The sequence below is a fragment of the Ochotona princeps genome, chromosome 1, assembly GCF_030435755.1.
Source record: "Ochotona princeps isolate mOchPri1 chromosome 1, mOchPri1.hap1, whole genome shotgun sequence".
Lineage (NCBI taxonomy): Eukaryota > Metazoa > Chordata > Mammalia > Lagomorpha > Ochotonidae > Ochotona > Ochotona princeps.
The window spans coordinates 111338987-111363491 of NC_080832.1; the positions used below are offsets into that span (position 1 = coordinate 111338987).

A 24505-nucleotide genomic window follows, 5' to 3' on the forward strand; every position below is an offset into this window, starting at 1 on the left:
GGATGTCTACACAGGCACAGACGCGCACACGGCCACCTGGGAAGGCCGCCGGCAGCCCCCCGCTGCCCTGTTTGGCTGGCTCAGAACCTCAGGAGCTGCTGTCTGGTCTCCGTCTGATAGTCCCACGGCTCTCCTTTTAAGGCACAGACATGTTCACAGTCTCCAAACACATGAAGCAGGTTGATCCCAGCCTTGTGCCCGGAAGCCAGCTTGGTGGGACTGAGGACATCTTCCAGGGATGGCTCCAGTCCAGAAGCAGCCACAAGGTGTAAACCTTTCTCTCTGGGGTCCAGTCTGCCCACTGCAGTCAAGGTGGGGCCATAGGAGAGGTCAAAGTGACAGAAGCAATGACTGGGGCCGGGGGGCGTTTTCACGTTGTTCACCTTATGTTTGACTCATCCCTAACAGGAGGGCAGCTCTGGTCTGCCTGAGCTGATGCTCAGGAAGGACAGCAGGTGGAGGCTGCCGGGGGCAGAGACAGCAACTTCCTCTGAAGGACAGCGACTGTGGTCGACTTGCCCTGGTGCTCTCATCTTCTTTTAGACACACATGCACAAAGACTAACATGCACACGCACACACAAACACGTGCACACCCACACACACAGACTAATACATACATACACACACACACACACACACACACCCCTTCCACCACTGAGGAAATCTTTGCAACGAGAGGCACTTGAACAATATTTGGAGAGTTCTCATGAAAAGGCCTTTCCCTCACAGTGAAGTGGGGTCAACAAGAACAGAAACCAGGTGCTCAGGATTCCATCTCTTCTTGGTCAAGGGGCGGTGGCACAAAGCTGATGACTTCATTATATGTCAGGCCTGGAATTGGGAAGGACAAAGTTGAGACGTGAGGATTCAGACTGTTCTCTCTGCTTGGCAGGTGCTCTGACTGCTTCACTTCAAATCCTCATTCCCAGGCAGGTTGGGCTCAGTCAACTGCTTCTGGTAACTGCCTTTCCGACTCCATATGATATTCTCCCATGGGGCTGGCATGGTGGTATTTCTGCCTGCGGTGCCAGCATCCTGTATGGGCACTTGTTCAAGTTGTGGTTGCTACACTTCTGGTACAGCTCCTTGCTAATGTACCTGGGAAAGCAGTGGAGGCTGGCACAAGGTTTTGGGCCCCTGCACCCCTGTAGGCAGACCTGGAAGGAGCTCCTGGCTCTTTGCTTTGGGTCAGTTCAGCTCTGGCCACTAGGACCATTTGGGCAGTGAACCAGCAGATGGAAGATCTCCTTCTCTCTGTCTTTGTGTCTCTCTCTGTAACTCTGCCTTTCCAATAAAAATAAACCTTTATTTAAAATATATTCTCCCCTAAAGCTTCTGATAGCACAGAACCTGCTGCCAAGGGCCTCATAGCCTGTTTCTTTCTCTTCAAAGCTCTCTGAGGGTGCTTGCAAGCAGCAGACCTGCCCTGGGCCCTGGAGACTCAGCCAGAGCTTGGTGCTCGAGCTCCAGGGCAAGCCCAGGAGCTTGGCTATGGGAGGCCTGGGCTCCATCCTGGTTGTGTTCCTAACTAGACATAAGGCAAGAGCTCAAAAGTGCATTCCCTTTGCTGCAATTTTACCTGCTGTAAGATCATAAAACTCCCCTGACTCTACTTCTCTCGGAGAAGACGCTGTCCATGCGAAGGCTCCAAGAACCTTGAAGCCCCTGACAGCCAGGAGAGGCCGAGGCCAAGACAGAAGCACCCCAGGGCGACTTGTGAGTGGTTGTAGCCACCCAGTTTTCCCTGGCCTGAAAAGGTTTTCAAACCCCTGCGTTCATGCTACATGTAAATCTGGTCCCCAGGACTCACTTTTCCACTCATCGATGAGGAGGTCTCTGCTTTCAAAAGACTGATCGTAAGGGTCGGCCACTGGTTCGTCGTCAGGATCGTGGTACTGAGCAAAGTAGTCATGAGCGAGGGCTTGGGCTGCAGTGATTCTCTTATCTGAGTCCAAAACCAGCATCTTCTCCAGCAAGTCAACGGCTACGGCAGATTGGAAGTGGGGAAGCAAAGGACTTTAAACAAGAATTTAAACAAGAATTCCAAGTAGGATAATCTCTTCCCTCCTGTAAGAGAGAGTGTGTGTGTGTGTGTGTGTTTTCTATTTTTAAGGGTACATAACTAAAAGACCAGAAAGAAAAATGGGATTCTGTTTGAACAAGCTGCGTGGAATGCTGATGTTTACAAATCTGTTTGACTCAATAAACAGGGAACCAAGCAATGAGCACTGCCATGCCCAAACCCGAGGGCTGGTGAGATGGCAAAAAAAAAAAAAAAAATCAACAGAATGACAGCCAAGGGAGTTATTGGCACACAACAGCCTGGCCCCATGTCCAAGTGTACTCACAGCTCAAAGAGAGCGTCCCACAAATCCTTGATCTAGATAAGACAGCTCAAAAGAAGCTTATCAGAGCAGCACAGGGATCTGCAAACTTAAACCAGTCCTAGGAAAATCCTGCGCACGCTTGATGAGTCTGTACATCCATGCCTGCATGTGACAGCGACCCAGCTGAGACGTGACATAATCTCCCATCTCCAAGGTCAATGTGAATTCACCTGTCACTGCCCAACACTTGAAAGTGCATATGTGTGCCATCCTAAGATCATCATGGCAACCCTGAAACTCACCATGAAGGAAGTACTTTAAAAAGGCAAAACTGCCTGGTTTTCGTTATTGTGGCTGTCACCAGCTCTCAAAAGGACAAAGCCAGGCCCCAAGCCTGGGCCCTTATGCCGAGGGATGACCCATGCAGACTTAATGAAAGGTAGTAAGACCTCAGAACTTGCCTCTGTCCCATATTCATGGAGGAGACAAAGCTGCCTGTTCAGGCCCTTACAGCATCACTCTGCTCCCTACCGCAGGGAGGTCCTGGTAGGCTCTTCCTGTCTTGGTTGCTAAGCAGCACTGTGCCCAGCACTAGGAGTTAGGGGTGAGGACTTCATAACAGGCCACACTCTGGAGCCACCAGGAGTGGTATGTCAGCCCCTTCCTACAACCTCACCTCTAAGACACAAAAGAACTGCCTCATCCACTTTCTTAGGTCTCAGCAGCCCACGGATTCCCCTTTGCTGAGGAATCTAGGGGTGACAGGGGTGGGGAATGGGAAGGGAGGTGGAGCCCTTCCCCTAGACTCGAGGTAACAGATAATGAAGAGGAGAGGAAGCCAGGAGTGAAGAGCACGGCTGGGCCTGCAGCCCAGCTGGCTGCCAGCAGAGCAGAGCATGCTGCGGGGAGCTTCAGGGGTGTCCCCTGAGCACCACCCCTCTGTGCCTCAACCGTTTCTACCTTCAGCTCGGGACTTGGTCACCCAACGGTAGTGTGGACATGTCACGGCTTTCTTCTTTTTCTCTTTCCTCCTTTTCTCCCAACAGCCCTATCTCTCCTTTCCTCATTGTATCACCCATTTCCCACACCAAATCCTGCAACAGAGCAGGTCATGTAATTCTTAAGAAATCTGATGATACAAACAACACATAATAAGTGCCTCCCCCAGCTTTAATTAATAATATGCTGTTCAGTCAAAAGGAAAAAACCAAACTCTTTCTCAAGTCCCTAATCTATACCCTAGTTCATTCAGTATTCAACAAGCAACGATCTGGTCACTTACCCAGGGGATTGGCACCAAGAAATACGTTTGCAAAGTTCATCTTTGGCATCTGGTTCAAAGACTGAATGTAGTTCCTTGCCTGTAAAAATTGAGAGTGACTAGTTTTGTTGAGCAGTAAGTTTCACTGACAGCATACTCACTCCAAGGTGGGGGACCATTTCAGACACTTGCTGGAGATGTCCCTTGCACTGCCATCCTAGCTTCCCTTCTCGTGAGCATCGCCTTTGCTTAGTCCTGCTCTCTCCCAGCTAATACTTCAAGTGAATGAGAATACTAATGAGCCAATTAAGATCTCTTTCATTAGCTTTCTGGTCATAGGATACCATGTTCAAAAACTGAGGTCAAGAAGAGACCCTTTGTGAAAGGGCCTTTCTCGGCAGCTAAGGTGAACAGAGTGGTTGGTATCCCTGGACTCAGTCTAGGACACAGTCTTCAGATGGTGCTGACATTAGCAGCTACGCCCAGGACATCAAAAATGACCTTGGTGACACAAGTGAACATAAGCCTAGCACATTCTATTTAGAGGCTCAAACACATTTTCAAATGACCAAAGACAATCTATCAAGGATAATAAACAATCATGAAATTTCAATCACATGGCCCATGCATTTCCATCTCTGCCACATCCAAGTTACAACTACCTGTTAGGCAACTGTCAACTAGTGCATCTCACCTGTGAAAACACCTGAAAACCAAACTCCACCTCCTGTGGCATGTTGGCTACCAGGACAGCTGTTACACATTTGGTCTCTGGTGCGACAGGCTAGAGTGTGAATATGGAGTTCAGCACTCAGGGCAAGTTCACCTCTTTTAAAAGGTTGGGTTCCTCATTTGTAAAATGGGTTTAACAGCCGGGCTGACCTCACAGGATTGAAGAGTCAGCAGGAGGCAAGCACTTTCCTGGCCTAGTACTTGGTGCCGAGCAGGGGCTCAAGAAACACTGCCTGCTATCACTGTCACTTTCAGACAGACACTGCTGTCTTGTCCTCCTGCAGCTTCCTGCTCAGCTACAGCTCAATACTGAAGACCAGGGAGTACACTGATGCACAGAAGGTTAAGAAAAGTTCTGGTTGCTGGGGTAACTTTACCTTGTTAGTCATTGTATGGGGAGTGAATAGACCAGGTCTACTTTGAAGAGCAGCTGACAATCTTTCCGATCTGGAAAGAAAAGTTCCTGGGATGGAATACACACGTGGCTGCAATCCCCTTCCACTTGGGCATGCAGATAAAAGGAAGGAGAGAACACGAAGGCAAGACCTGCCTCTTCCAGACAGAGCAGCCATCCCTCTGTTAAACTGAGAATGACAAAGCTGGGGCTGCAGGGACATGGCTGCTGCAAGTGGTTTGGTGCCACTGATCTGACTCCTGGAAGCACTCAAGGTACCTCTGAAAGTGCGGCCCCCATCACTGCCCATTGGTGCAACCAGACTTCAAAAAACAAGAAACAGGCACTTAACCCTACTTCAGTGTTCATAGTTACTCTATTCTTGCATATCCATTGGCTTGTAAATTCAGTACCAGTTAGTGTTGCAAATTTTAGTTTTAAGAACAGGAGAGCATGCTAATGAACTTGAAGGTCATTAGGCAGCGGTATTTCTTCCTTATAAAGGCCTGAGATCCAGGAAGAAACACAGGCCTCTTGATTATTAAATATGCTAAACACAATGTAAAAGTAGCACCGTTCTCCACGTCCAAGCCTGTAAGCTCTGTTCTCAACCTCTTTTGGGTTTGGATGATATTTTATTCCAAATGGCCACATCTTGAGATAGTAAACACAGGTACTGTCCTAGCGGTCCCTCAAGATACATGCAAGCGTACTGTGACATTAGGAACGGTTGGTTACACAGTGCCAGCCAACACGAGGATGTGGCCTCTGAACTCCAGCATGCCTCTACAGGCTGTGTGCTCTCACCTCGTGGCTTGGCATCCTGTTAATGAGATAAGCAGGGGGTGTCCCAGTCAGACGCATAATCTGCTGAAGCTGGTTAATATCTTAGATGCCTGGTCAAGGGCATTGTTAAACATACAATGCAGAAAAAAAGAACTTTCAACTCAGGTGCTCCAAAAAAAAAAAAAAAAAAGGTAAAAAAATCATTCCAAAACAAACCAAAATTAAACAAACCACCCCACTCCCCACGTTACTCCCCCACCCACTCTAGGCCACAGGCCAAGGCTGCAGGTTAAAGCATGCTGATGCACAGACTGCTCATGCAGATGAGAAAAATGTTTCTTTGGTGTCAGCATTATCTTTAATTTCAAATGTTTCTGGTTTCCTGGAAACAGACTGCTCCTTGATGCAGGACCAACCAGAGAATAATTTTCCTGTTCTGATGATTAAAACCTGTTTGCCTGTGGGTAAACACAAACAATTCAGAAAACTTTGGACCAAATGGAATATCTGACACATCCTCTCATGGAGGAAACTAAATTGCTGATAAACATTGCTGAATTTCAAAGACATTAGTGGCGGTATATTTAAAATATATGCCACAAACACAATGGTTAAGTGAAAAAAGGGAAGATGGAGTTGGGGGGTAAGCTAGAGGCTAATGCCAATGACAAAATAGAAGTCACAGGCTGCTGATGGTATTATGGCATGCCACAGTGGTTTCTTCTGCAAGTCCAGCAAGTGGCTACAGTAATCTTTTTTTAGCAAACAGCTGGGAGGAAGTGGAAAAAACAGCAATTCTCTGGCAAAGGCAAAACTGTGAGGTTTTCCATATTCACAAGCACACATGTTAAGTTGCACAGCAAATTCTCTCCTCGAACTGTGCTAATAAGCTAAACAATTCCCATCTCCCCATAGTGGTAAAGAGAACTGTTGGTTTGTCATGCAGTCCTACCAAAGGCACAAGTGATGGGATTTCTAAAATTCTCGCCATAATTCACTACAATCCCTTGTATGGTCCCTTTCTCATTAACTATGAATTCCTTCCTTCAGCTCAAGTGTCATTTTCTGGCACCACAGCCGAGGGGTCACACTCCTCTGCAGCTTCCCTGAATCATTTTCTACCTGAGTTCATCCTGAACACAACTCTCGAGTGGTCAGATTCCTGCTAATGCAGGCTTATGGACAGCCGTGGGGATAGAGAGGCAATACGCGCTCCTGCCTTGCAAGCTCTCCAAGCCCAAAGGCAGAAGCCAGCAAATCCAACAGATGGAAGTGCTTTTAACACGGTCACAACAAACAGTAGTCTGCATGGCGTGAGATATTACAAAGGGGTTATAAAGCAATACCAGCGGGATTTTTTTTTTTTTTTTTTGATTGCTTGCTTTTTAAGACTAGTTTAAAAGACAGAGTGTCAGGGAGAGAGAGTCTTCCACCCTGTGGTTCACTCCCCTAATGCCTACAACAGCCAGAACTGGGTCAGGCTGAAGCAGGGAGCCTGGAACTCCATCTAGGTCTCCAACATAGGTGGCAGGGGCCCAAGTCTTTGGGCCAACTTCTACTTTCTTCCCAGGCACATTAGTATGGATCTGGATCAAACTGGAGCAGCCTAGACTGGAAATGGTGCTCATATGGGATGTCAGCCCTACAGGCAATGGTTTAACGTGCTGTATCTCAGCGCCAGCCTCACCAGTTGGGTTTCAAACTATTAAAACCCTGCCATTGTCTCTTTTCCTTTCTATGAACAAAACTGGGACTGCACCTATGTTCTGTCTCCTTTACAGAGACGGGTTATCACATCTCCATCCCATTAGGAGGTTAGGAAGATGATATTTCTAGTGAAAAATGTGCACCAGGTTCTTGCTTTCTTAATATGGTTACAATAGGTACTGGGGAAACCAAATAAATAAACTCTATCCTTTAGTCTCCACCATGACTATGCACCCTCATTCCTACAGTATATCCTGATGCGTTCCATACAGAACGTCCTTTTAAATTAATTGGACTTCTTCATAAATGCCGTTATCACTTCTCTACCCTTCAGCATTGAACAAAAAAAGTGTTGGCTCTCTTTTTTCTGCATGTCTTTCCTGATATGTTTCTTTCTCAAATCTTCAGCAAATGTACTTATCTTTCTGTTATTTTTCCATTCTGTCCTCTGTAGTCATGCAGTGTCATGATACACAGGTAGTAGGGCAGTGTTGCTAACATCAAATTCATCTTGTCTACCCTTTGAGGTTTTACACTACTTTTATTCACTTGTCAGAATGAAACAGGGTAAATGGAACAGAATCTTATCTGAGTAAGTTCTCTGCTCTGATTCTGTTCTGTTACCTGATGCTATATCAGAGCTGTTGAAATTTTTGATGTGTTTTATTTTACACAATGAAACTAAATCCTATTATTAGGCCACTATGCCCTACGGTTAGGTTAGCATTTCCTTCTCAAAAATAAATGATGGGGGAGAGGCGGGCTGTCAGAACAGTTAAGATGCTACTGTAACACTTGTATCCTGCTCAAGTCCTGTCTCCTGTTTCTAGTCCAGCTTCCTGAAAATGTGTACCCTGGGAGGCAGCAGATGGGTGAGCGTGTTTGGGTTCCTGCCACCACATGGGAAACCTGGATTGAGTTTCTGGCTCCTGGATTTGGCCTGACCCAGGTCTGGCTTTTGTGGACACTAGAGAAGTGACCCAGCAGACAGATCTCTCTTGCTCCATTTCTGTCTTAAAGATAAGATGGATCAATAACAGGCAAATGCTATTGTACCCATACTTTGTCCTCTGGTCCTGACTAGCCAATCTCTCTAAGCAGGTGTAACCATTTTGATTTTAAAGCAATGTTCTTCCTAAGAATCATCTCCTATCTTTCTTGATGTGCTCTATCTAATCCAGCTTGTGCATTTCCTAAAGCAACAAACAAATAAAACAAAACAACACCTCTTTGGGTGGACAGTGTCATCAAGAACTCTGACACAGACTTTAAAGTCATGTGCAACTGCAGCAGATTCTGGTTTAGACCATGTTATCAGAACATCTGGGATATCTACGTGGCTCTGCCAAATGACTCAGTGCAACTTGGTCAGGCACAGCCTTTCTGGGCTTGTGCTCCCTTATCTTGAATGACTAACTGAAACATGATAAAATAGGGCCAGCATATGCGTCTATATCTCCGAATGGAAACTGAGAAGTGCATTAGGGCTTCACGGTTGTTTTAAGAAATGCATCTGATACCGACAGGGTACTCTTGGCAGTCGCATGGCCAACAGCTGAGACTCACCTGCGCAGGCCTGCCTCAAGCTTCCCGACAGTCTTCCCAGCTGGGCAAAGAGCCCCTCAGGGAGAAGCAGTGGGAGGAGAGAAAGCCACAGCTGGGGTTTGGGTCTACAACTCCCCTCCCTTCCGTCCAACGACCCAGAAATGGAGAAAGGCTGGGCTTTCAGAGACTTTCTCATGTTTCTGGCCCAGGAAAGTGGCCAACAGCAGAAAACCACATCCCAAGCACACGCAGTCTCATCCTCTTGGCTTTTGTCTAAGTCCCTGCTTATAGGCCGGGAAGCACCAGCTCCAATGCCCTTTCTCAGGCTCTCCAGCTTGGGATCAAAAGGCAGGCTGCAGGAAGGAAAGATTTCCAACCCTCCTGGGGATGGGGACAATCAGGAACAGAGGTGCTCCCTCGACGTAATCTGCACACGGGGAAGCGATGTGGGCACCCTACATGGGATGTGCGACTTGTCTACTGCAAAATGATGAAGAGCGTGGAGCCTGGGCAACACTGTGCGAACGATGCCCATTTCATTCTTGGTCATGAAGTTGGGCTAACATGTCCCAGTGCTCGTGCCCTAAGAATAAGCACAGTCCAGAAAATAAGGAGAGCTGTTGCACAGACATAAAATTTCTGATGATGACAAAGTCAGGGCTTGAGAATGGACTGAAGAAATTTCCCCCTCGTTTCTCGGTAAGAATGAAAGTCTTGGATCTCATTGTTCTACTGGAATGCTATTGCCCAGCTGAGGCTCTCAGGAATAAGAGAGAACAGAACACGTTCATGCACGCAAGCAGGAACGTGCACGCACACGCACACCTCGCCTCCGAGGACACTCGTGCTTACAAACACACCCAAAGTCAAGGTTCAGAGTGATGGAGAAGAAGGCAGGGCAGAGGATTACAAACAAAGCATCAACTCACAGACTCTGAGGAGATTTTCTTCAAAACCTCAGCCCCTGGGGTTCCAACGAGTCTTAAAATGAGCTTCAACTGATCAATATCTAATGGTGGACTATAAAGGAAAATGTTGGGACAAAATAAAAATGGAAAGCAAACAGTACACACAGAAACAAACAGAATACCCCGGAGAACAAAAAAATTGTAATAATAATAATAAAAATAAAATAAAACCCCAAACCAAGGCAACATGGTGAATTCACTTAGGTCAGGGCTTCCACACGGTGGCCACACCAAGATTCATGATGCCTCCAGACACCCAGACACACACACACGCATACACACACTGAGAATCTGTCAACGTCCCACATCAGAAAAGAGAAGCGATGTTACCTGGGCTCTTAGCTACCAAAGACAGCAGGTGAAAACACAAAAGGCTTCCCTGAATCCATACGCTCAAGTCCACACCTACCTTCTCACCTTCCCGCAAAGCAACAGAAGCCAGCTGAACACAGCACTGGTAAGCGGAGGCCCACAGGTAACAGAACGACAGCAGGGCACAAAGAGCAAGGGTGGGCATTCCTCTAAGCTTGACCTGACCATCTCCCCCTGTGGCAGCAGGAGGCTTGCTCTGATTTGCTCGCTCTAGAAACTTCTCCCTTCCCCAGTCAGTGACAGCCAGCAGAGGGCACTCTCCCACCACACACCCTCTTCAGAGAAGAACATCCTTGTTAAATGCAAAATACAGGACACAGAAAACCAGCCATGAACTCCACACATCCAGGACTCTACCTATGAGGGCAGAAATGTTGAACCCTTTATTCCAGGAGTGGAGTCCCTGAGGGACACTCCACGTGTGTGCACCCCAGAACCAGGACCCAAAGCCTTTTCATGCGCTTCTTCACTGCTTTTGGTCTGACCTAGGCAGGTAGTTTCAAACGATGTGGGGTAAGGTGGAGAGGAAACTTGCAGAACAGCTTTTGGTATTTTCTACTAAATCTGAATATTTCAACCATGCCATGGATGGGAAAGGAGGTTGGGAGGATACCGCCATGTGCTCACACCATTACAGCCTCCTCAGCGGATTCTCCCAGCATCACGTCATATGAGTCACAAACTGAAGGATATCCTGATGATTACGATGATCCAGAGTGACCTGGTTTGCCTGTTGTCTTATCACCTCGGTTGGTACTACCACTTGACGAAAGTGGGGACCCACCTTTCCTGCAGTACTCAGCCTTGTATCTTTCCATGACAAGCACTCAACATTTTTGAGGAGAGGGTAGGGCAGGATTCAAGCAGAGATTTTGGTGTCTGATTGCACAGATGATGGTGGCTTCAGCAAGCCACAGCTGCCTACGTCACAGGGATGACTTACGCAACAGAAGGACTGGCAGTTTGCCTCTTCCCCTCTTGGTCTACTACAAAGTGGACTAAAATGTGAGAAAATGCTACACAGAAGTCCACAAGCCCCAGCCCACTAAATAAAATTTGTTTTTTTGTTTTAAGATGTGTTTATTACATTTGAAAGTTAGAGCTGCAGAGAGATGGAAAGACAGAGAGTAAAATCTATCCACTGGTTCACTGTTCAAATGGTTGCAAAGGCCAGAACTGGGCTGATGTGAATCTGGAAGCCAGAAATACTTCCAGGTCTCCAACATGGGTGCAGGGGTCCAAGAACTTGGGACATCCTTCACTGCTCTCCCAGACTGTTAGCAGGGAGCTGGATCAGGAGCGGAGCAGCTGGGATGCTGGTACAACATTAGCCTGCAATGCTAACAAGCTGGTTGGGCCCAATAAGTAAAGTTTTGTTGGAACACAGGTGTATTCATTTATTTACACTCTCCTGATGACTGCTTTTGCAGGACAATGAGCAGAATTAAAACAAAAAATAATGGTTCCCAAACTCTAAAGTATTGACAGTGTGCCTTACAAGAGAATGTGTACAATTCTCCATCCCAGACCTAAATAAGTCTGTTCACGTAAACTATTTCTAAATTAAGAAAATTAGAGAACTCTGTCATCTTTAAATGACAAAAGGTAGTATGTTCTCAAGGTTAAAATGTTAATACTGGTTTATCAGTACAAGATCTTGACAAAAACAAAAAATGCAAAGCCCATATTTAAGGACATACAGCAGGAATAGGGGCAGGACAGAGCCTGTGTTGCATCATTATAATCGGACTTCTCACACTGGAACAGAAATTAGGGGCTGCTGCTGTGGGATGGCATGCTAAGCTGCCACCAGTGACACTTGCATTCTGTGTGAGTGCTGGTCTGAGACCTAGCTGTCCCAAATCCGATTCACGCTCCCTGCTAATGCACCTGGGAAAGCAGTGTTGTTGAAGTTATGTTGTGGATTTTAATTGATCGGGATGATATTCTGCCAGCTCTGCCTTCAGACCAGAGAGGGTCTCCTCAAGAAACCATTAAATTTATCTGGACAATAAGATGCTGGATTCTATGCCTGCAATGAAAGAATCTTGACTGAATTTGAATTGTGATATTGCACCAAGGTGGAGGAATCCACCATGGGGGGAGGGTATGGGGAGGGGTTGGTGGGAATCCCAGAGCCTATGAAACAGTGTCACATAATGCAATGTAATTAATAAAAAATTTGGAAAAAAAAAAAGAATCAACAAGGGCTTGGTTGGTGTGGTCGCCTAGTAGCTAAATCCTCACCTTGCAACTGCTCAGCATCCCATATGGATGCTAGTTCATGTCCTGGTTGTTACACTTCCCATCCAGCTCCCTGCTTGTGGCCTAGAAAAGCAGTAGAGAATGGCCCAAAGCCTTGGGACCCTGCACCTGTGTGGGAGACTCAGAGGAAGCTCCTGGCTTCAGACTGGCTCAGCTCTGGCCACTGTGACAACTTGGGGACTGAACCAATGCAGGGAAGATCTTTTTCTCTGTCTCTCCTTCTCTAAATCTGCCTTTCAAATAAAAAACAAATAATCCTTAAAAAAAAAATAAAAAGAATCTACAACCACCACTTTTAGGGCAGCATCTAAGATGCTGATTGGGATGTGTGGGTTCAGGCCCGGTGTGGTCAGTACCAGCACGCACACTAGCATCACCTGGAGGCTGAGTGCAAGGCCCGAGAGTCAGTGCCGTCACCCACGTCATCACCTGGAGGCTGAGTGCATGCGCAGACCCGAGAGTCAGTGCTGTCACCCACGTCATCACCTGGAGGCTGAGTGCAAGGCCCAAGAGTCAGTGCCGTCACCCACGTCATCACCTGGAGGCTGAGTGCATGCACAGACCCGAGAGTCAGTGCCGTCACCCACGTCATCTGGCGCCATGTCCAGGCTTCTAGAGCTTTAAAAGCTTCTCCCCTGAGGATTAACAACCACTATGCTGGAACATCACCTCAGGCAAGGAGAAAATAATGGGAAACAATTCCCTCTCCCCTCTTGTCAAGCTACCAAAGCTGTATCTATACAGATGGCAACTTACAGGAAGACTGAATACAATACAAATACAAACCCTTCAAGTTTGATTTTTATAATCTGGGAGAACATCTGTCCAAATAATAATAATAATAAGAAGAAGAAGCAGAAGAAGAAAAGTCAAGTAAAAACAGCGAATCACAAAAATGAGAATTTTGAAGTGAAATCTCATGTCTTAACAAAGTAAGAATGCCATATTAAAATGTTTAAATGCTAGGACATTAATCTATAGCTCAAAAAAGGTTTTCCTAGAGGGATGTTTTATGGGTTGGTAGCATTCTAAAAGGGTCAAGCTGTACAGGGAACAAGCCAGTTGTCTAGAACAGGACCATAAGGGCACAAGAACCACAGTGCTTTGCAAACTTTCTTCCAATAGCCTGCTAAGGAGATCCACCCTTTTGCTATCTGCCACAGAAGGAATGATTCTTTAAAACCGTAACCATTAATGATTCACAGGTAGGCAATAAAGCTGGTGATGGAGAGGAAACTGCTTTGTGAAGGTTGCTGACTCGGGCATTTCCTGACGGGCTCTGGGCCGAGGACTCAGCAGCCACTATCTTGCTGACTTCTCACCACTCCCGGGTGGGATTCTCATTGTACAAGCTGAGAGGTTACTTGCAACGAAAGTCACATAGTTGTGAGGAAAAGAGCAAGGATTTAAACCCAAAAGTCTGGTTCCAGAGCATGGGCTACCGTGTGTGTGTGTCTCTGCTGCTTTGTGTGTCCTGGCATGCCTGCATTGTGGAGGGAGATGCAGGTACCAAGAAAGGCTGGAGCAGGGCGCCATGAGGACGGAGGGCATCAGGACAGGGCCCTGGTCTGGAGGACAAATTAAATTCTCCTGACTTGGCCAGAAGTATGTATTTCAAATTTCTGAGACAGAGGGCGTTATGACATAAAGAAGACAGATTAGGCACAAAGCTAACTGGAAATTCAGAGGCAGGCAGTCACCCAGCAAGCCAAGCATGGCAAAATTGGACTCTGTGTCCTTGCAGGGCTGTTCCTGGAGAAGCAAACAACAGAAGACAGAATACAGGCAGAGACAGCATGAAAACTAGTCCCCGCAGTAGTATATCCCAAGGTGCAAGCAAGTAAACCGATAGTCTGGTTTACAAACTCAATGAGATTGTTTCAGCAAGGGGCTAAGACAGCTTTTCCACCTCTAAGCAAGACAGGGCAAGCACAACGTAACTAAGAGCCCAGCCCAAACCATTTAAAGGACAGTCAATTACATCTTAAGGAAGTCCCTTTAGATCAATTCTAGACATATTTTAACATTCCCTCCACCACCTAAACACCTTCCCCAAGTGGAACCTATGGAAGCTACAATATATCATATGTTGAGGACATTATTACTAAGACATGAAACAAACACACTGCAGATAGGAAAGGGACTAAACTAATGGGGTGGTGACAAACTATAACCGTAACACAAGTCTGGAAGCCACCTGAGGTCTGGCTGCAATATCGGACACAGTTGGGCTGGAAAAAGCAAATGTGAAGAGATGGTCTTACAGCTTCTTGCTATTACTGTTTGTTGCTAAAGGACAAGCATGAGTCTGCAGGTGCATCATTGCAAAGCGTTACACACAGCCTGTTCACACACAGCCCAAACACGACCGCCAGACACCCTTGATTGGGAAATGTGTGTCTTGTGCTCATTCAGGATTTGTGTAAGTAGACTACACCTGTCGCTGGGATCCCGAGCTCATCAGTGGGGTCAGCTCTCAGAACTGCTTAGGTGAGGTTAACCATCAGACACCAAGGGATCTGCTGCAAAAGAGATGGCAGATGAGAGGTTCCCAGTGTTTCCTGGCTGATGAGGACTCTTTGTGGCTCACAAATGTGAACTGAAGCCTCTTGCTTGGCCAGAGGGCACATCTGGGTTGTAAAAGTGAGTAACTAACAGCCTTCCAGGCAGAGGGTTAAAGGTAGGACACATCCATGGACACTGGAAAACAAGATGGAACAAACCCAGAGTCCATAGCTGTTCAAAGGATACGGTCTGTTCCTGGAAACAACGTTCTTCCAGTCAGCAGCTCTGCCATGATGCATCCGACCGACCAAATGTCAACTGGCAAAATGAAAGAGAAACGGTAGTACATACAATGCAGAAATTTACACGACTGTTAATACTTAGCCACAAAAGACAGTCTGACTAGGATGAAATAGTCAAACTAGCATGTGAGACAAATGAGGCTCAGTAACTGTACTCACTTTGTCTAGGAGTAAATCAGCTAGTTAACACTTCCACCCCACTACAGAGATGTGGGAGTGGGGCAAGGCAAACATGCGCAAGTAAGATAAGGAGAGGTTTGCCAGATGGTCAACGTCTCTTGTCTGGGAATTTCAGGTTATGAACCCATTGTTGTTGGGTTGGAAGGACCCACAGGTTTATGATGAAAATCTAAGTAAGTAAAAATCGAATTGCTAAACCACAAAGTTTAAAAGCTGTGTGTAAAAAAATCACCCCAAACTTCCCCATCTGAGTACGTAAACTGTTTCTACCTGTAGGCTTGAAGAGGAATAAAAAGAAACATTATTCCCTTCCCCGTATTTCCGAGGATCCCAAACACATCCAGCATGGTGTTCCTAAAGCCCCAAGAAGCCACTATAAGCAATACCTGTCTGGTTGTAGTGCATCCAGTTCAGTATGATCTCAGGAGCCCGATACCACCTGGTGGCAACGTAGCCTGTCATTTCATCATCAGTATGTCGAGCCAATCCAAAATCCAGGATCTAAGCAAAGGGAAAAACTCAGTATTAGGACTGACCAACTGCCAAGGTAGGCAGAAAAAAACCTGTTGACGTCACAAAAAAAGGGAAATAATATAGCACTGTCATAAATAGCTTTCTGGTCCGTATATCTGATAGGTTTGAAAAAGTAAAATTACAAAAAAGCAAAACAAAAACACCACTTTTAGGTACTCAAGAGTGATGAAAACACATCCATGCAAAACCTTGCACTTGAACATCACAGGGGACTTACCTGTACATAGCCCACAGACTAGGAGCAAAGCAAACAGTAGAAGGAAAGGCAAATACTGGTGTGTTCATGACACAGAACAGTACTCAGCAAGAAACGACAATGTGGCACATTATGAGGAACAAAGATACGCACTGTGTGATTCCCCTTGCCTAAAAGTCTAGCAAAGGTCAGTCCTACCTGTAAAGGTGGAGGGGAGATCTGTGATGGTGTGGGGCCAGCATCAGGGGAGGACCACAGAGGACACGTGGGAAGAGGCACAGCGGACATGCTGAAGTGAAGTGAGGGGACTGTTCTTTATCAAAGCTATGGTGGTTATGCGGATTGGCCAAGGCACTCTTTAAATAATGATGCACTGCACTGTATGTAGATTGCTTTTAATTGATTAAAGAATATGAAACAAAAAAGTCCCCAAGCTGCTTGTTCTCTAGGGACAGCCTACTTATCTTGATCATTTTGAGTGGATTTCTGTCCTTTTTGCTTTTTAAATTTTTTTTTTATTTTTATTTTTAATTAATTAATTTTTTTAAAAGATTTATTTATTTTTATTGGAAAGGCGGATATACAGAGAGGAGGAGAGACAGAGAGGAAGATCTTCCGTTCGATGACTCACTCCTCAAGTAAGCGCAACGGCCAGTGCTGCGCCGATCCAAAGCCAGGAACCAGGAACCTCTTCCAGGTTTCCCATGCGAGTGCAGGAACCCAAAGCTTTGGGCCGTCCTCGACTGCTTTCCCAGGCCACAAGCAGGGAGCTGGATGGGAAGTGGAGCTGGATGTGATTAGAACCAGTGCCCATATGGGATCCCGGGGCACATTCAGGGCGAGGACTTTTAGCCACTAGGCCATGCTGCCGGGCCCTGTCCTTTTGCTTTTAGGAATCTATTTCACAATCTATTTCACAATTATCTCCTTAGAATGAGTTACGAGATTCAGACTGTAGTTTTCCTTCATTGTAATTAATTAGTTACACATCTAACTTAAAGTGAAAACAACACGTGATGCCACTTTCTTTGTCACTTAAACAACGTACTCATTTGACGGAAAAGGCTGAATGACAGAGAGGTTTAAATTCCAAACTCTGAGCCCGGCGGCGTGGCCTAGCGGCTAAAGTCCTCGCCTTGAAAGCCCCGGGATCCCATATGGGCACTGGTTCTAATCACATCCAGCTCCACTTCCCATCCAGCTCCCTGCTTGTGGCCTGGGAAAGCAGTTGAAGACGGCCCAATGCATTGGGACACTGCACCCGCGTGGGAGACCCGGAAGAGGTTCCAGGTTCCCGGCATTGGATCGGCGCGCACCGGCCCGTTGCGGCTCACTTGGGGAGTGAATCATCGGACGGAAGATCTTCCTCTCTGTCTCTCCTCCTCTGTGTATATCTGGCTGTAATAAAAAATGAATAAATCTTAAAAAAAAAAAATTCCAAACTCTGATATTCATTGTTAATAAAACTTTCTCTTGGGCCCAGTGTGGTAGCCTGGCAGCTAAAGTCCTTGCTTTGCATGCAACAGCATCCCATATGGGCGCCGGTTCTAATCCCAGCAGCCTCAGTTCCCACCCAGCTCCCTGCTTGTGGCCTGGGAAAGCAGTCGAGGATGGCCCTGCACCCACGTGAGAGACCTGGAAGAGGCTCCTGGCTTCAGATTGGTTCAGCTCCAGCCGTTGAGCCCGCCTGGGGAGTGAACCATCGGAAGGAAGATCTTCCTCTCTGTCTCTCCTCCTCTCTGTATATCTGCCTTCCCAAATAAAAATAAAATAAATCTTGAAGGAAACCCCTTTCTCTCGGGCTGGGTGATGTGGGACAGCAAGTCAAGCTGCCACCCCCTGTAGGAATGCATGTGTGGGTCCCAGCTACTTCACACTTTCCCTCCTGCTGATGTCCTGGGAAGCAGCAGATGATGGCCCAAACACTTGGATTCCCGTCACCCATGAGGCAGATCCCAATGGAGCTCCTGGCTCCTACCTGATCTACACCCCAGCTCTGGCAGCCAATGAGAATGGACCAGGAGAAGGAAGAACTCTCTCTTGGTCTCTCCCTGTCATTCTGCCTTTCGAATAAAATAATCTTTAAGAAGTACACTAGTCAAACTTCAAGGCAAAAGCAAGAAAGCCATCACCACTGTCTTCATTTTACCTTCAGCTCACAGTCTTCGTTCACAGCAAGGTTACTGGGCTTTAGGTCCTAGGAAGCAAGAGAAGGAGAGGATCAACTTCTGATGCATGATAAATGCTCTCCCTACAGGTAACAACCAAAGGTAACACATAAAAGACCTCCTCCAGCTATCCACAGATGAGCGCCACCGGTCAGCCTCTGGCCCCAGCGGATCTTCAGTAGGCCCAGCCTACACAATTCTTTCTCTAACTGGTCTAAATCCAGTGCAGAGAGGCACACATCAAGGTTGTAACAGCTGAAGTCAGTTAAGATTATAATCTTGGCTACATAGTTTTCTTCCATCCTTATGCCACAGCCCCCTCAATAATTTCATAAATTTCAAATACATACCCTGTGAATAATGTCTGCTGAATGTATATACTGCAAAAGAAAAACAAAAACAGTGTCAGCTGAAGTGGCCTCTAACCTCCTGTAACATCACAGACGTATGTGCAGCACCTTTTCATGACTTGCTGAGGATGGCTGGTGTTCACAATGGGACTGGAAATCAGAGCAGGCTGTTACCAGGGCTCTCCACCACAGCCGTCAATTCCTTTCACTGGCGCTTTCAACTTATTACCTGGTTGGTGTTCTAGTGCTCAATATAAACTCACACAGGCTAAGCAGAAAAGGTGGCTTAACTTCAAATTTTAATGTTTATTCTTAATCTGCACCCCCAAACACACAGAGGTAAATTTCTTCTAAACCTCAGCATCACAATAAGGTGCTACATTGTACCAAGAAATTATTAATTTTTAGATATAACAAAGTTCTTACAGATAGGATCCTACAAAGTCCAGACCAACTTTAAAAATCACCCAGGACAAAACACCAGGACACCATCTCTGTCCCCTGGTGCAAATGTGATCTGGCAGCAAGGAGCAGTGCAACATCTCCCCTCTCCTACGGTCACAACAGGGAGAGTGGGATCTTTTCCCTCACTCACCTTCCCCCCCTCATCCTTTTCCATCCCACCCAGAGACTTACATGGGTCTGCAATTCCCTCACCTAACAAACATTTAAAGAAATAAACTTAAATACTGAATAAACACAAATAAACAATGTTTTACACACACGCACACACACACACACACACACACACACCAGGGCTTGGGAAACCAAAAGAAACAGGATTGCCCATCTGCTGGTAACTGGGGTCACCCAGTGAACTTGACAGCTCACAGCCCTATGTAGGACCTAGGAAAAATGTTTTTGCTGGTTTGTTTAAACTCTAGGAGGAGGAGAGGAAGAATTCATTTCTCAACGTTATTACAGACATTGCTTATACCTTTAGGCCTCGGAGAATCTGGTAGATAAGGAACTGGACGTGGTCATCTGTGAGCTTCTGGCATTTTACAATGTTGTTCAGATCTGCCCCCATAAGATGGGTCACCAGATACCTAGAAGGTAATGGAGAGTCACGCAGCAGTCCTGAGACCTTCCAGGAACGCACTGATCCCCACACGGCTGCAGGAGGTGTTTTAGGAAGAGCCACCCACTAAATACCACAAGGACAGAAAGCTCAACAACTACTCACACAGTGGGCAGCTGCTCGTTTTCAACAGCACAATCTCAATTTTATTACTATTTGCCATCTATCCTAACATTTTAAATATTTTCCATAAATTTATTATTATTACTTATTTACTTTTATTGCAAAGTCAGATATACAGAGAGGAACAGAGACAGAAAGGAAGATCTTCCATCCCATGATTCACTCCCCAAGTGACCGCAATGGCCAGTACTGTGCCAATCTGAAGCCAGGAGCCAGGAGCCTCCTTCGGGTCTCCCATGTGGGTGCAGGGTCCCAAAGCTTTGGGCTGCTTTCCCAGGGAGAAAACAGGGAGCCGGATGAGAAGCAAGGCTGCCGGGATCAGAACCGGTGCCCACATGGGATCCTGACGCAAGGACTTTAGCCAATAGGCTATTGCGCTGGGCTCCATAAATTTATTCTTAAAATTTATTTGAAAGGCAGAAAGAAGAGGAGGGAGTGATCTTGCAACCACTACTTTTTACCCTAAATGTCTACAGTAGCAGCAGCTGGGCTAGTCTGAAGCCAGGAGCTAAAAACTCCAACCTGGTCTTCCATGCTGATGGAAGGGAACCAAGAACTTGTCTCCTGTGGTGTACATTAGCAGAAAAAGCTGAACCGGAAGAGGAGGTAGTACTTGATCTTGTGCATTGTGATATGGGATGCAGGCATCCCAAGTGGTGCCTTAACCTGTTGAGCCATAACACTACCAGTTTAAAATTATCCTCCTTTCTCTTGCTGTATCTTCTCCAATCTCTTTAGAGAAAATAGGAGAAAAAGTAGATATGGAAATTAGAAGTACTGATGCATCAGCTTAAGTATACACTACAACTAAGCACATGACCATAATTAAGTACCTTGCATTTCTAAATCCACCATTACACATACACCTCATTGTTAACTTTCCACATCTCTTTTTTCTGGGATGATTGGTAGAGGGATACTATCCATTGACCACACTCCCACCTATTTCTCGTAAGAATGGGCAGATGAGGCGTTCCTCACAGGTGTGGTGCTGCTTATTAATCCTGTCTTAACAGGAAACAATTATACTCATGTCCAACAGGTTCACCGTGGACGCTCCAGACACAAAGCCCTATCCCACTCACTACTCTTTCACGTAGCTACAGGAACCCAAAAGACAGATCAGCACGACAGAGGTGGAATTTTAACAAGCTGCGGGGAGAAAGGTTCTTCCTTCCGAGAGGAATTCCTTTTGTTTTCTCTGTAGTAATTTCCCTGTGGGGCTGCCTCTGTTAATTACTGTTCTCTTTCTCTCCCCCTATGGATTATTTAAAAGAATGACAGAAGGAGAGCAAAAGAGAGCTCTGTGGGTTCATTCCTAAAATGATTGCAACAGCCATGGCTGGAATGTGCAGGAGCCAAGAGTCCGGAAGGCCATCTGGATCTCCCACGTGGCTGGCAGAGGCCCAAGTGCATTAGCAGGGAGCCAGATTGGAACCGGAAGAGCTGGAATACAAACTGGTGCTGTGATGACATGAGATGCTGGCATTGCACATGGTGGTTCTGCTTGCTGTGCCACAATGCCTGCCTCAGTTCTTAATTTCATAAAGACCAAGGCGACTTAGCCAAACTTTAACCCAAGTTCATAGTTTTACCATTTCATATTTTTATGAGGATTTTAAAAATTTTATTTTATGTGAAGGTTGTGCACGTGGTAGTTCTGGCATCCACCAGTTCACTCCCCAGTGGCCACAATGGTCAGGGTTGGGCTAGACTGAAGGCAGAATGTGGGTACAGGGATCCAAACATTTGGGCCATCTTCTACTACTTTCCCAGGTGCATTATGGAGCTGCAGCAGAAGTGCAGCAGCTGGACAACAAATCACAGCATTGCAGGCAGTGGCTCAACGCACTAAACCACAATGATGGGTCCCCAGGATTTCTATTTTAAAACTTGCATGTTTACAATGCTTTGAGGAAAGGGTGGACTGTTAGAGTAAATTAAATTTTCTGGAAATTTTCCATGAACATACTTTTGATTTATGAGATTTTCCAAGAATAACATAATAGAACCAAAGGCAGTTGGTCCAAGCATTGTGTAGTTTACTGGGTGTGTGGCTCACACGTTCTGGCTGCATGCTCTGTTGGGTAAGTCCCACGAGTGTCCTTATTTCATCAATGAGGAGACAGGATGAGGAGAGAATGCCACACAGGGTCCAATGGAGCGGGATGATTAGGAGCTGGATTAAAATCTAACCCCAGCGAACACGAGCCCAGCCTGCCTTCAGTCCTCCGTTGGCACAGGACTGACACAGAGAGAAAAGGATCTTTAAAACATGTTCTACAACTGACACAACAAGCAAGGAATCATCACGGCCAGATAATTTCCTTAATAGTTCTCCATACTCATCTTTACTCATGAAAAAAGGCAGAGCTGGCAAGAGCTTAGCACCACTAATACTGCCCGGTCTCTGTATTTGTAAATCTCCAATTGGCATTTCAGCTGACAAAGATGAGAATATTTTGAGAAAAAAAAAAACAATAGGATAATGGTTATCTTAATTAGGCTAAATGATTATGACAAGTTTCAAGGCTTAGGCTGAGGAAGAGAGAATTCAGTTTCAGTCTTAACAGACTGCCTTGCCAAATAATTTTAAGCTGTCAGATTATAAGAGGATTATTCTCTCAACTTCTCTAAATAAGTTTAAGGACAAGAGGGAAACACATGGGACATTGTCCTGGATGATTCTACTTGAAAGGAAAACTCAAAATCCTAACTCATCTGTGTTACTTCTCAAAGATTTTAAGCAGTATTATTAATGCGACTTGAGTGAAGCTACGGTGTTTCAGTAGCTACCACTGACTTCAAAAATCCTGAGCAGCCGTGGCTGCACAGCTTACAGGAGAGAACAAGCTTTAAAATCTTCCAAGATTGTGTCATTTCTCTCAGACCCCTTCCCCACTGCAGATCACAGTCTGTCTGATCATCCAAATTTCCAGAGGAGACTGTTGAAATGCTAGATACAGACATTAATCAGTTTAAATGGCAATAATTATCAAGCTCTTGTTACTAAGCTACAGTTAAATTGACTAAAAAGCATTATTTATGACAGAGTTGACTGAGAGGAGCTACCCCAACACCACATGTTTTTTCAACAAGGCCCAGCGATGACCAATTTATGACCACTAACTGTCGATACTCACAGAGAGAAAGATTTCCAAAATAAGCTCTTGCAACACAGAACAAACAAGCATCATGCAAAGTTAGTAATTTTGGAAAACATCCCAACTTCTAAAAAAAAAGAACAGCATGGGGAGAGAGAGATGCATATGAGCACATTTTAAAGGAAGCATTAATGGAGTGTTATGTATATTCTACAGTGCACATTTCTGGAAAACATATTTAATTACATTTACAGTAGACATACACCTAATATCACTGTACCACAAACTAACTTTCTAGCTAGGATTGTAATACAGTGGGTTAAGCTGCCCCTGGTAATACCAGCATCCCATAACAGGCACCTGCTCTGGCCTGGGGTATTTTATTTCCAATCCAACTGCTGTCAAATCTATATGGGAAAGCAATGGTGGACGACTCAAATATCTGGGCCTCTGCTATGTGGATCGGTGGAATTTTAGGCTCCTGGCTTGGATCTGACCTAGTCATTGTGGCCATTTGGGGAGCGCATCAGCAGATGGAAGATCTTCCACTCAGATCTATTTATGTATTTCAAAGAGTTACAGAGACAGAATCACAGAGAAGCAGACTTTTTTCCATCCTCTGGGTCATACCCCAAATGGCTGCAATGGCCAGGGTGGGTTAGATCAAAGGCAGAAGCCAAGAGCATCATCATGCCATACACGTGGGTGGTGAGGACCAAGGCACTTGGACCACACTCCACTGTTTTTCTCAGGCTGTTAGCAGGCAGCTGGATTGGGGAACAGCCAGGATTTGAACAACTTTCTTTAACCACTGTACCACAAGGCTCTGTTTATTTATTTGAAAACAAAGTTAGAGAAGCGAGGGTAGGGAGATGGGTGGGAAGAGGAAAGGTGTGAGAGAGAAACAGAATGAAACAGAGAATTTTCCATCCACTGATTTACTTTCCAAACGGCCAAAACAGCAGGGACAAGGGCTGGGCTAGGCAAAGGCAAGAGGAGCCTGGAATTCATCCAAGTTTTCCATATAGCTGAGAAGGTCCAAGTACTTAAGTCATTTTCTTCAGCTTTCCCAGGTGCATCAGCAGGGAGCTGGACTGGAAGTGGAGCAGCCAGGACACAAACTGGCACTCATACGTGATGCTGACACAGCCAAGTGGCAACATAACCTGAGACAACACAACTCTGGTCCCTAATTATTTCAAGTATATAAATCTTTTTTTTTTTTAATTCCTACAATAAATTAAGGAGGGTCTGACTTGAGTGTAGTTGGATGGCTATTTAGTTCTCCTATGTTTAAACAGGAATTGGGTCAGATTTTATCAAGCTAAAGGCTGATACAAACCTTGCTATTTATTGTCAAGATGATTCCTTCTGAATTTAGCCAAAATATAAAAGGCAAAACTAGCCTTTCTCAAAACAACGCTTATGAGTAAAATGTACTGGAGCACTACGAGGGCAGATCTATGCCCTAAGTGCTTCTCAAGACTCCAGACAGCACCCCACATTCTAGAGCTCATTTTATTTATTTATCTATTTATTTTTAAAGATTTATTTACTTTTATTGGAAAGTCAGATATACAGAGAGGAGGAGAGACAGAGAGGA

The 24505-nt window shown here is 45.7% G+C and overlaps 1 protein-coding gene across 2 annotated transcripts in view; it reads right to left on the reverse strand.

Annotated features, from left to right (window-relative positions):
• Window positions 1-679: 679 nt before the first annotated feature.
• MAPK14 (mitogen-activated protein kinase 14) overlaps window positions 680-24505 on the reverse strand; it is a 73343-nt gene continuing 49517 nt past the window's right edge. The window contains exons 4-12 of one of the 2 annotated variants that reach the window (XM_004590317.4): window positions 19532-19643; window positions 18595-18624; window positions 18226-18273; window positions 15733-15847; window positions 15111-15182; window positions 5524-5603; window positions 3612-3690; window positions 1813-1986; window positions 680-833 (exon numbers count right to left, since the gene is read on the reverse strand). In XM_004590317.4, the coding sequence (XP_004590374.1) occupies window positions 766-833; window positions 1813-1986; window positions 3612-3690; window positions 5524-5603; window positions 15111-15182; window positions 15733-15847; window positions 18226-18273; window positions 18595-18624; window positions 19532-19643 (778 nt within the window). In that variant the 3' untranslated portion in view covers window positions 680-765. Of the gene's footprint in view, window positions 834-1812; window positions 1987-3611; window positions 3691-5523; window positions 5604-9683; window positions 9764-15110; window positions 15183-15732; window positions 15848-18225; window positions 18274-18594; window positions 18625-19531; window positions 19644-24505 lie in introns of both variants that reach the window. The other variant, XM_004590316.4, reaches the window with a different exon arrangement.